Below are 13,329 nucleotides of genomic sequence, written 5' to 3'. Positions count from 1 at the left end.
CAACTTGAAAATTTTAAAGGATATAATCATTCACACGTCAACATATGTTAAGATTTACAACATTCGAATTGTCTTCAAATGACTTTACATTTACACTTACAGGATCCCTAAATCAATCTGGTATAGCGTTACTCTGCTATTAGGTAGCACATACCTCAAATAAAAAAAGTCACTATTGGCTATAGTAACTAGCTGATTTTGCTATTTGTATAGGTCTACGTCGCCGAGGTAGCTCTGTTTGTAGTCGACGCCACCGTTCTGGAGGCCATACAATGTATGTCGCCCGAGCAGTCATTAGGCCCAGTGCTACTGGCCCGAAAGTATTGCTATCCAAAGAGTGGCCTGTGTGATCACCCTCAACCCAGCAATGACCTTCTGGGACGCGCACTATTTCATGTTTGTAACCTAGTGTGGAGACGACATCACCTTGCAGTCCCACGATGCGTTTGATTATCTTCTGTGAAGGATCCTTGGGAGAAATAAGGGAAACAATATCCCCGCGTTCCACACTGCTTATACGCACAGCCCATCGTGAGAGAAAAACGTAATCAGTTTGACTGACATCTGGATTAAGAGCTGGCTGCATGGATATACCTGAAATATTTTGCACAAAACCCAAATACATAATTATACACTTTCCGTACAAATCAGCGCGGTTCCATCTTATAAATGAAACTGACAACTTATATTCATTAGCTTTCCTTCTCCATAGAGGGAACTTTGGACAAAATAGATTATAATTACCATCCACTCGAGCAACATAGCCGACACAATCAAGAAACGTTATACCAATTGGAATTCCCAAGAGTACAGATTTTACGAATTTCCGAAATGCCATTAAACAAAACGTCTATACAAACAAGCAATCCTTTTCCACTTATTTCTTTTATATTCTTAATATTAACGTATTTATTGCTTGCACGCTCGCTATAGCCTTTTTGTGTGAATTTTATTTTATATAAAATATATATGTAAGTAATCTTTTTGTTTATTTTGATTTTAATTTAGTGATAATTTAATATCGGAGCAAATCGCTCCATTCTCTCCTCAACTAAAATACAGAAAGAATTTCTTATCTAAGAAAAGTTCTGTTCGTTTGATGTATCTTCGAGTATTGTTTATAAATGTCATTCGTGTGGCAATATCCCATTAATGATGGCATTTTCGATTTGTACAGAGAATTTTTATTGTATAATATACTAAACGATCTTTGCTGAACCTTCTCTAGTAAATCGACGTTCGTTATAAAATCAAGAAAAAATAAAACAACGAATTTTCAATGAATATATTTATTCATAAATATTTGTCTACGAATTCACAATTCTTACAGACTAGTCACAATAGAATCAAGATTATTACATACCAAGGATTTTTTCTGAGACTTAAAACTAAATTTAGTAATGATGAAACGAAGTGCTATTTCGATTCGGAGGCACATTAAAATAAATCATAGGCAGGCAAAGATTCTGAGAAATGTAGAGAGCGCAATAGAAGCCGAATAAAGACCTTCTGTACAGATTCCAATCGATTTATATAAATGTTGGTAAAAAGGCCTGGAAGTGAAAACAGCGTACTCAAATATCGAACAGACATACGTTGAATACAATAACCTTGGTGTACTATACATGGATCTGAGAAATAGAACTAAATTTTGAATCTAACTGTACCCTTAGGTCTATAATCTCATTTACCATGTCTAAAAATATAGATGAAATACAATATACGGATCGGGTTAGGAAGTTTGGAAAAAGTTATTTGGTGACATTTCTTTATGTTAAGAGGTAATCGGTTTTTTATGCACCATAAGTACAAATTTTCAAGTTCAGCCTGAAGTATACTCGCGTCATTTACACTTTTAATCATCAAGTAAAATTTTAAGTCATCTGCATACTGTTACGATTTTATCCAAATAATTCCATCTTAATGGCCTTCCTGCGACATCTTCATAGTGAGGGTATTATGCTCCCAGAATGTTCAGCAATCAGTTTCTTGCTGAAATGCTACCGAGGGAACTACATTGCGCTTACTGGAGGCTGAGCTACCTCCTAGGCACGATAGGAGGCATTTCCTTGACTCATCCACAAGCCAGAGAACGTAAAATTCAATTGAATTTACGTTCTCTGCACAAGCCTTAAGAAGGCATTACCTTGAGTACTTAATGGAAATATTTAATAAATTACGCATGAGTTCTGAACTAATAATATGTTCACATATAAGTAGATTATCTACTTTTTCGCGCTTAACTCAAAATCCGTAATTAAAAAGCGCGATTCCCCATACAAAATTTCTCTCCCAAAATATGAGATTATAAAATAATCGTAGATAATAACGATACGTTTTGGCATATGACCCTGGGTTTTTCTGTGTTATCGATAATCATTATTACGAATGTAAGGAGAAACATCAAAATAAAAACTAAATGAAATGGATGCCGGCAAAGAAAACAGGTCTGTAAACATAGTTCTAATAAAATTTTTGTTAAATATTATTAATTAGGGATTCATTTTACAGAAAAAAGCGTGTGCCCATTAACGTTTTGTCCTCTTATTACTTATTATAAAATGTAATATAGAATATCTCATGCGCATTGCTGCCATAATTTTTTGCTACCTCAGTAAACGTCGTATACGGATTTCCTGCAACTGTTTATTATCATATTAGCAGCCAATTAATTGGGGAGTTAAATTAGCTATTCCTTCTCCTTGTATTTTCTTCATATCGTTAATAATAAAAACAGCAAATTTCCAACCAAAATAATTTCTTTGAAGAAAAACCTCTCAAAGCAATAAGCAGTATTGACAGCTGATTGTCAATTTTGCACGTAATCTGCCATAATTTGGAGGATTTATAGGTGATTAATGCATATGTGAACGTATTATAACCGATTCAGAAGTTGATATATGAAAATAGCCTATCAAATCGTTGTATTCGTAGAATCGACATCACCTTATATGACGCCGCTTTAATAGTACTCATATAACTTCCGGCATCAGTGTCACCTTATTGTTTAACATTCATCATCATTTCTCCATGAACAAATATATTTTATGTACATTCAATATAATTATAATTACACGTAAATGAAAACAACTTTTTGCATTCTCAACGTTCGAAAAAATAATTTTATTGCTTATATATCAAGTGTAAATATTTGTTTTATAAATGCACCAAAAGGTGGTTTTTAATATTTTAGACAACTCGCCAATGCAACAGTTCTCCAAAAAGTAATTTAATGAGTGGCCGAAATTGTAAAATTCATTAACAACTTTTATGCTTATAAACAAGTGAGATTGAACTTATCACTTACGGCGTGTGAGTGAGAAAGAAACCTGTGCAATGCGTAGGCAGCGGTAAGATTATGAATATATGCAGACATGAAAATAATTATTTCTTATCCCTAGAAAAAATTATATATCGGATGATACGAATGCCCATCAATCTGCCATCATGTCTTATATGCCATTAAATAGGGAGGCGAATGATGATGACTTTCTTCACATGGAACGGATGCCACGCTCTGCGAGTATGATAAATGGGCAAACACAACGCTTTGGAAACACTATTGAGGCAAAAGTGGAAGTGGGCGACACTTTGCAGGCATTAGCACTACGATTTCATTGTTCTGTAGGTCAACACATTATGCGTTTTGAAGTTATATACATATAAAACACGCATTTTGTTTTAGGTGGTAGATATCAAACGACTTAATAAGATTGACAAAGATAATGAAATTTATGCGAGAAAAGTGGTAAAAATACCTGTAACACCACATTCGGTATTATTGGAAACTCTACCAATTGTCCACAAAAGTGGAAGCAATAGTCCAACTCAAGCCGAACATGATTCTTTGGAGACAACTATTATGAAAAATCCTTTGGAAGATGCGAAAATTGTGTTGGGAGAAAAGCTTATCGTAGCTTCAGTAAATTCTTCTAGCAGCAGCAATCAAGGCATAGTTGATATCAATAACACAATTTTAAATTCAAAGTTGACGAGGAAGGAGAGCGCTTATACGGACAATGGTGAGTGCAAATTAATTTGAGTAAAAATACCATTGTAGTAAACTTAATTTGTAATTAGTGTAATTACAATTAGTCTTGCTCTAAGATCTTAGACGAGCAAATTGTGTAAAGCCTGATTTCTTGGAGTAGTTGCATTTTCGGATTTTTCGCGTATTTATTTATATTCTCCCTTTTAATACATTTTATCCTTAAAACAATAACAGTCAATTAGAAACGAGTAAAAAGATGTTCCTTTTTATTTGTTTGTATGTGATAAGATGAAAAAACGTTCTTTTATTTGTCTCACATATAATATTAGATGAAACCACGAAGCTGACATCAATGAGAGATTTATCAAAGCGAAACAAGTACAATAATTTCTCTTAACTTACCTTGTAATATTAAATCGAATTAACGGTATTAATGGGCTTTCTACTGCATATTTCATGAAAATTATTAATTAGTATAGAATTAAAAAAAAAACGAATTATGCAGTTGCCGCCGTAGCAGGATGGGTTGGTGTGTGATTACCATTCGCAATTCACAGAGAGGTCGTTGGTTCGAATCTCGGTGAAAGCAAAATTAATAAAAACATTTTTCTAATAGCGGTCGCTCCTCGGCAGGCAATGGCAAACCTGCGAGTTTATTTCTGCCATAAAAAGCTCCTCATAAAAATATCTGCCGTTCGGAGTCGGCTTGAAACTGTAGGTCCCTCCATTTGTGGAACAACATCAAGACGCACACCACAAATAGGAAGAGGAGCTCGGCCAAACACCCAAAAAAGGGTTTACGCGCCAATTATATATATATTATATATAGATATTTATATATATATTTAATTAAAAATTGGGAGTACTTTAGAAATTTGCTTATGCATTATCTATAAAACAATTTACCTAAGTGTTAAATAATTTGACTTCGGCTTTTTCGTTGAGAAATGGAAGCTTTCGACCTTTGCCCGCTCCATTGCTTGTCTGTTTGGATATTGAAGCTGTCTAGTTCACAAGTGTGATATATGGTTACGTAAGACGTCATTTGCAAAAATTATAAATCCTCCGTTGGGGTGATTAATTTTGCGTCACCTTTTATATTCTAGACCAGAGAACGTAAATTTATTTATTTATGTATTTACGTCCCTGTCTTCTTCTTCTCTTCTAAGTTCTGTTTCGACTTGTTTAATTTTCACATCAAGGCAAACACCGTACTATGCCTAAAACACTTTGCCAAAAATATATCTCTATTTTGCTATACACCACTCTGTTTGTTTCAATTCCATGTGCCTCACAGTTTGACATTTACTAAGCTAAGTTCGCTTTTGCCATCAAAAGTATTGACAGCACAAATTTCCAAATTGTTTAGTCATTGCTGAGTGAAGAAAGAAATTATAGATTTACTTAATTAAAAAAATTGAAAATGCCGGATTATTTAGGAGATGATCAGCGCAAAGTTAAGGGAGAGGAGACCGAAGAAAAAGAAATAAAGTCGCTGGATGAAGGAGATATCGAGCTTCTGAAGACGTATGGTCAGAGTCAATATCATAAGGCTATTAAAACTATTGAGGAGGACATCCAAAAAGCGGTGAAGCAAGTGAACGAACTTACCGGAATTAAAGAGAGTGACACAGGCCTGGCACCTCCAGCGCTCTGGGACTTAGCAGCTGATAAGCAGATTTTACAAAATGAGCAACCACTGCAGGTTGCACGTTGCACAAAAATAATAAATGCTGATTCGGATGATCCGAAATACATAATAAATGTTAAACAATTTGCTAAGTTTGTGGTTGACCTTGCTGATTCAGTTGCTCCAACTGATATCGAGGAGGGTATGCGTGTTGGTGTGGATCGGAACAAGTATCAGATTCATATTCCTTTACCACCAAAAATTGATCCCACCGTTACAATGATGCAGGTAGAAGATAAGCCCGATGTTACATATAGTGATGTAGGGGGTTGCAAGGAACAGATCGAAAAGTTACGAGAGGTGGTGGAAACGCCACTTTTACATCCTGAAAAATTTGTCAACCTTGGCATTGAGCCGCCTAAGGGAGTTTTGCTGTTCGGTCCCCCTGGAACTGGTAAAACTTTGTGTGCTCGCGCAGTAGCTAATCGTACGGATGCCTGTTTCATTCGAGTAATCGGTTCAGAGCTTGTCCAAAAATATGTGGGCGAGGGCGCTCGTATGGTGCGCGAACTTTTCGAAATGGCGAGATCAAAGAAAGCTTGCTTAATTTTCTTTGATGAAATTGATGCGATTGGTGGTGCTCGTTTTGATGATGGTGCTGGTGGCGATAATGAAGTGCAACGTACCATGTTGGAGTTAATTAATCAATTGGATGGTTTCGATCCGCGTGGTAATATTAAAGTGCTTATGGCAACTAATAGGCCGGACACCCTCGACCCAGCACTAATGCGTCCAGGACGTTTGGATCGTAAGGTGGAATTTGGTCTACCAGACTTGGAAGGGCGTACACATATTTTTAAAATTCACGCCCGGTCGATGTCTGTAGAAAGGGATATACGTTTTGAATTACTGGCACGTCTTTGTCCAAACTCAACAGGCGCTGAAATACGTTCAGTATGTACTGAGGCGGGTATGTTTGCCATACGAGCTCGCCGCAAAGTTGCTACGGAAAAAGACTTTTTGGAGGCAGTAAATAAGGTCATTAAGAGCTACGCCAAATTTAGCGCTACTCCTCGTTACATGACGTACAATTAAACTTAAGCTTAGATGTGGTATTCAATTCAATTCGCTGTACTAAATTTTAAAGAAAAGTTCATTTGTACTAAAGCAAATAAAAAAATTAATACAAGCGATTGTTATTTATGTATGATTATTTATTGGGGAGGGGTTTATTTATTGAGGGGTTTAAAACAATAATATCGGCTCCTACGGTGCACCACGCGTAAATTTCGTATTATGGAATTAGAACAAAATATATTTGCAACAACTCGCCGATTTGTTACTCCTACTAATAACATATTCAAAATGTTATTAATATTAAAAATAACCCGAAAGCACAATCAGAAATATCGAATCCGAATCTACCCTCCCTGTTTTATAAGGATGAGTGACCAAACCTTAAGATACAGTTAATCTTTCGCAGAATTATTTAGTATCATATATGTATTTGACACTGACAAAGGCCAATGGCATCCTGATTTTTCAAATTCCCTTCTGCCCTTTGTTAAATGTCCGACAATGACAATTTATGATGTTCAAATATCGATGGTTACTCTGATGGTTTCCCACCTATTTTGTTTAAAATTTGCGAATTGCTCCGTTACCTTTAGTTTTATAGGACTGACAGAAAGTGGTAACAAGAATGATGTTACTATTTACAGGCCTATAACGAAATTGATCACAATTGCAAAATTTTTTGAGTGTAGGTTAGGTTAGGATAAATGGCTGCCCAAACGAGGGTCCACTTGGACAAATAATCAAATCATGACATTGTGATGTCATGCAGAGGAAAAACAGAGGGAGGGAAAACAAAACGAAAACTAAAAGTGAAAAGAAAGAGGATGATAATCATCTCAGGGACTAATTACGTTAACCATCTGAATCTGCTGATGAAATTACCCAGGTGATTATGTTTAAACTTGCTTTATCCGCAGGTATAACAAAAAATGAGAGCCCAGTAAACTAGCCCTGTCTAGTGTACCGTTTCCCAGCCCAGATATTTGAATCTTAGCCCGACGAGAGCAGAACAGCTGAGGAGAAGATGCTGAGATGATTCCACCGCGTCCTCCAGACAGCTTCTGCAGAAATAACTTGAAGCAATCCCAAGTCTCACCGCATGGACACCTAACGGACAATGTCCGGTAGGGATACCTACTAAATTCGGGAGTTGCGTTTTTGTTAGCCTTAGAAGTTCCCCCGAGCGCCTCCGAACTACCCGTGGCCAGAAAGCGACTATGTACGTTTGCGCACTAGCCCATCGCTCGCTGAGTTGACGCGAGGTCGATTTTTCCAGGAGCAGACTACAGGTTCTCAATCCTCTCATTTTATTTGGCCAGCTCATCAGCTCCCGCTATGCGGCTGTGACCGGAGACCCAAATTAGCTAATATCGAAATATTCGGATGCAGTCGACAGAGAAGTCAGACATTCCTCGACTAATCTCGAACGCACAAACAACGAGCCCAAAGCCCTAATTGCCGCCTGGCTGTCGGAGTTGATATTTACCTGTTTTACAGTATTGCAAAGGTAAACAACCAATCCACTGTCTCTTTAATTGCGGCTACCTCAGCCGGTACCCTAAATTTGATAGGAAGCTTCTCACTCCTCATTTAACGATAGGAAACTTGAGGGAAAGTGTGTTAGATGAGTAGGTTATTGTTGTTGTTGTAGCACCTTAAATATTCCCCATACTTACATACGGGGAATATTGCTGGTGTGACAGTCCTTGGCCGGATATAAATCCGGGTCGTTTCGGTAACGTAGAACCGACTGTCATGGTCTAAGGGGCAGGTGAATCCTCTCAGTGCGGTGTAGTCACCGATCGTCGTCGTCTACCTCATCCAACGGTAGGCTCAATAATCGTGCTGTTTCGACAGGTTGGGCCCAGAGAGAGAGGGGTGTTGGGTGTGTGGGTTTAAGAGGGCATGTGACAGGATAGATAGGTGTTTAGTATCATACGGTGTGCCTTCACATGCCGGACATATATTGAGTATGTCGATTCTGGATAAGTCGTTAACCTACTACAATGTTACGCGAGGCAGCTAAAGCTCTTCGTCTGCAATAGGTGGTAGTTGGCCTCCGTTATCAGCATTCAGGGGTCGGGAGTATAATAAGTCGGTAGTTCTAATTGTGTTTTGTGCTGGATCTCGTTAGTGTAGCGTGAATGCCTCATTGTATAGGTGTTGTAGGGGGGCATCATCCCTAAAGAAACGTTATTGCAAGAGTTATAAAAGAAGTAAAGTTTCGCTATAACACAAAAAAATAAAAAAATTGTGCTGCTACCTGCTAAAAAACAATTTCTAGGAACCATTTGTTGGGTAAAAGCGCAGTGCCAGAGCTACATTGCAATATAATCTGCAACTAGTGAAGTCCAAATGGGGTCGAATTTCACATGCATGTGTTTGCAGAAAATATAATTAAAGTAATTAAATAAAGTGGTAATGAAACAATCTGGTTGCAAATAATTGTATTTTTATTTTTAGAAGCAAATCATTCGAATGATAATGATTCAGCAGCCCTGCTGGACGATATACTCAACGACGATTTTGCCGAGACTCATGTGCGGCCTATACGCGGCCCATCGTTAAGTGCTCTACATTGGTCTGGTTCCGATGGCGATATGACCTGGGTGTGTTTGTTTGTTGTAATTCTGGCATTGTGTTTTGCCATCCCATTGATAGTTGTGATATTTTGGACACATCCGCACAGTAACAGCAACAGCACCAATAATAATACTTCAACAGCGAACTGACAATTGATTGGGTTGATTGATGGATCGATTGAGTGACAAATCTCTATATTTGAAAATTCGTATGTTTATTTTAAATGTATATGATATTTATAGTATACATGTACTTGAAGATCCAAAAACCGGGGGCAGGACAAGGATTGTACATTGTGATTTTTTGCACACATTTTCAGAGTTAGCGAATAAAGAAAATCGTATTCATAGTTGGTAATCGAAACAATAAAAAATAATTTAAAAAAGTATATAACACTTAAATAACAATGTAGGATGACAAAGTGAGGTGTAAATTTGCAGAAGTGCCTTCTTTTTTTGAAAAGTCTTCAATGTCTCAGGATATGTTTTATTATAAAAATGTCGGGACATGTTTAGTTTTCATTTAATTCTTTTAGAAATATTATGCGCTTTTCTTTTTATAAATACTTACAAATGTAAATTAACATCATGGCTAATTTTAGTAAATTGTTAACCGAAACAATTATATCTTCCAAAACTGTTTGTGAATCATGCTAAGAAATAAATATTTATGTGGTAAAAAACAAATTTTCTAAAAATATAAAAATGTTTTATATTTATAAAATATTAAGCCGTTTGTATTGAATCAATTCAATAATGTTTCTCTGTTATATTCCCTAAATACATAGGAATTGTTGGATTTGCACTCATAACCGCTATGTTGCATGATTTTTTAGAGTTCACCCGCCACGGCTTACACAAGTAATTTTCGTGTGTGACTCGAATTCAAATGCAAACTAAACTTTTTTCTCAAACACAACTAAAATGTGTAGTCGCCAGCTGATCTATTCGAATATCGTCAGTTGTGAAGATTGGAACAGCGAAGCAGAAAGAAGCAGGAGGAAACAACCAAACAGGTGGAAATAGGTTAAAGGGGCTTCGGATTAGAAGATGACGACCAACAGTGACTTACTACGTTCGTATTAACCCTCTCATGCTACAGATAAATTTCACCAGGTGTGTGTGTACATATATCCGCAGGTGTAGTAAAAAAGTGAAAGCCCAGATGTCTAAATCCTTGCGGTACGAGAGTAGAACAGCTGACAAGAAGGTGCTAGTTGATTCCGCCTCGTTCTCCTCACAGCTTCTGCAGAAAGTACTTGAAGTAAAAGTTAATGATGTGGCCACTATAGTGACTGTATATTTAATTGCGTATAATAATAGTATAAACCCGTACAAAGCAGTTTGTTAGAATCGAACTGGTCGAATAGTTTCTAAGTTTTGGCGGTCATGCTTCTATTAGACAGACTGACTGTATGTGTATTCAAATACTACTTGCTCAAAGCTTTTCGGAAAAATATTAAAAGTAAATTATATTTTTCTATCCGACGAAAAATAGATTGCCATGCTGCTGTTTTTCTGTGGGCGTTGCATTGGCGCCAATCAGCCTTCTCCAATCTTCCGAATCATCGTTAAGAAATGGATTTCAAATACCATAGATGTTATCAGCGTTTAACATCAAAGTTAATTCAATATCTACAGATTATGGAAGCTTCAAAGACGACTTAAACGTTTCGGCCATTTTCAGTGAGCAATTGACCATTACCTTCAAAACTTGTGCAATAAAAAATCCGACATTATATAATGTAATTGGGTTTTCTTTCTTAAATAAACATAAATATATGTAAATATATAGCATATAAATATATAAAAAAATAGAAGGCAGTATATAAACCTTAGGTCTGTTCATCAAAAAGTACATGAACGCAAAACCAGTAACAATTTGGAAGTTTTACGAACAGCTGATTAAATGTTGGCGCGGATAATAAAGGGTGTTTTTTTTAGAGGTTAGGTTTTCAAGTTGGCACTACTTTTTTCGTAGATGGTCTTTTTGACAGCTGTCACTTGATTTATGCTCAGTTTGGTTTGCCATTTCATAATGAATAGACTTACACCTGAACAACGTTTGCAAATCGTGCAAATTTATTACGAAAACAATGGTTCGGTTCGCGCGACGCATCACAAGAAAATTTTGTTCAGCGATGAAGCTCACTTTTGGTTGAATGGGTATGTCAATAAGCAAAATTGTCGCATTTGGAGTGAACATAATCCACAAGCCATTACTGAGACGCCGTTACATCCTCAAAAAGTCACTGTTTGGTGTGCTCTATGGGCAGAGGGAATCATTGGTCCATATTTCTTTAAAAATGAAGCCGGCCATAATGTTACAGTCAATGGAGAGCGCTATAGAGCCATGATTAATTACTTTTTCGTGCCTGAATTGGACGATGTTGATGTGGACGACCTTGCGCTACATGCCATACAGCCAACGCAACAATCGATTTATTGAAGGAAACTTTTGGTGAGCGCATTATCTCACGCCGTGGACCTGTGGCGTGGCCTCCAAGATCGTGCGATATAACACCGCTGGACTATTTCTTGTGGGGCTATGTGAAGTCGCTTGTCTACGCAGATAAGCCCGAGACGATTGACGTCTTGGAAGAGAATATTCGGCGCGTTATTGCTGACATACGGCCCCAATTGTTGCAAAAAGTGGTCGAAAATTGGGCCTCTCGGCTGGAATTTATTCGAGCCAGCCGCGGCGGCCACTTGCCCGAAATCATTTTTAAAACATAATGCCAAACCCTTATCTTTATAATAAAGCTAAATTCTTGGCCATAACATTAAATTATATACGTTTTATTTCATCTTGAAAACCTAACCTCTAAAAAAAACACCCATTATATACAAAGTAAAACATTTTCAGTTGGGCTACATACGTATTGAGCTATTAAATTAAAAACAAAAATAAAAATAAAGCGAATAAAATGCGAAATACCGAGCTTAGCATCATTTGATTTTTTTGTCCACAATAATTTGCTCTATTTCATCATCGCTGTCAGATGAAGCACATTCCATTAGCAGTTGCATTGTGGCAATCACAGCATTCTTCATATTTTCCTTGCTTCCGTCTATGCATTTATGTATATACATACATATATTGCTAAATCAGTTAACAACCAAGCGTAAAACACAAAAGAAACCTTCAATGTTTTCGACTTGGTTCAGAAGTGCGTACCTTTATATCAACGGCCGATTCCTATTTGATACAGGACTATAGGATAAATAATAAATAAATTTTATTTAATATATATTTACTTACATTCTCCATTTTAATCACGATTTTTATTCAAATTTAGAACTTTGACTCAGGTAAAAACTTGCAACTTCCTCTCAAAATGAAATGCCGCTCTCTCACTTTCCCCTATTTCGCAAGTTTTTTGAATACATGAACACCAAAAGTTGATAATTTGTAACAATTTGTAACAATTGTAATTTTCGCTTACACCCTTTTTTTATTGTTCCGAAGATACTTTTTCGGCGTAAGGGATTTTTAGCCCAAAATTATTTTTTAGTTTAGTGAGTTGTAACAGAATAATTATTTCAACTAAACTAATTATGAAGGGATTTGTAAAGACTTGTATATTTTTTGTTCTCAAAATCTTGAAGCCTGTTCTCAAACGACTGTAATAAAAACTAAATCTTAGAATTGTTGACAATACCGATATTGAGCTTCTCTTTCAAATGCTTTAATATCACTATTTTCTGAGTCAAAATTACTTAAGAACAGATTTAATTTTGCTTGGGATCCGATTATCAAATTAAGCATCCGACTAATGAACCAGTATGTAATTTATACAACGCACTACTGGATCCATAATATCATCAAAATGCATGTCATTTGAATCCGTGGGTAAATCAATGATTCAAACATAAGAAATTTTCGGACTAAGCTACGCAACCATTGTCTTTCCCAGCCATTGCAGATCTACCATCAAAGCAAATAGTTATCATTTTGTTTCATGATAAACCCTTATTTTTAATGCATTTCTGAATTTTCGAAAATATGTTGTTGTGGTTGTTGTTGTAGCAGTAATAGAAGCCCCATC

The 13,329-nt window shown here is 36.5% G+C and overlaps 3 protein-coding genes across 3 annotated transcripts; 2 read left to right on the top strand and 1 right to left on the bottom strand.

The window, feature by feature from the left end:
* Positions 1 to 4: 4 nt before the first annotated feature.
* Positions 5 to 1,143, bottom strand: LOC129245390 (mitochondrial inner membrane protease subunit 2). The gene is made up of 2 exons (XM_054883516.1): positions 745 to 1,143; positions 5 to 594 (listed from the first exon to the last, which is right to left on the bottom strand). Exons 1-2 carry the CDS (start codon positions 836 to 838, stop codon positions 173 to 175), a joined length of 516 nt encoding a protein of 171 aa, XP_054739491.1. The 5' UTR covers positions 839 to 1,143; the 3' UTR covers positions 5 to 172.
* A 1,915-nt stretch (positions 1,144 to 3,058) lies between these two features.
* Positions 3,059 to 9,984, top strand: LOC129244042 (lysM and putative peptidoglycan-binding domain-containing protein 4). Its single transcript, XM_054881637.1, has 4 exons — positions 3,059 to 3,350; positions 3,402 to 3,624; positions 3,686 to 4,022; positions 9,162 to 9,984. Exons 1-4 carry the CDS (start codon positions 3,337 to 3,339, stop codon positions 9,428 to 9,430), a joined length of 843 nt encoding a protein of 280 aa, XP_054737612.1. The 5' UTR covers positions 3,059 to 3,336; the 3' UTR covers positions 9,431 to 9,984.
* On the top strand, positions 5,298 to 6,820 carry LOC129244041 (26S proteasome regulatory subunit 7). Its single transcript, XM_054881636.1, has one exon. It carries the CDS (start codon positions 5,415 to 5,417, stop codon positions 6,714 to 6,716), a length of 1,302 nt encoding a protein of 433 aa, XP_054737611.1. The 5' UTR covers positions 5,298 to 5,414; the 3' UTR covers positions 6,717 to 6,820.
* Positions 9,985 to 13,329: the final 3,345 nt, after the last annotated feature.

The sequence above is a fragment of the Anastrepha obliqua genome, chromosome 4 (genome assembly GCF_027943255.1).
Source record: "Anastrepha obliqua isolate idAnaObli1 chromosome 4, idAnaObli1_1.0, whole genome shotgun sequence".
Lineage (NCBI taxonomy): Eukaryota > Metazoa > Arthropoda > Insecta > Diptera > Tephritidae > Anastrepha > Anastrepha obliqua.
This window is presented reverse-complemented; position numbering and strand designations above follow the sequence as displayed.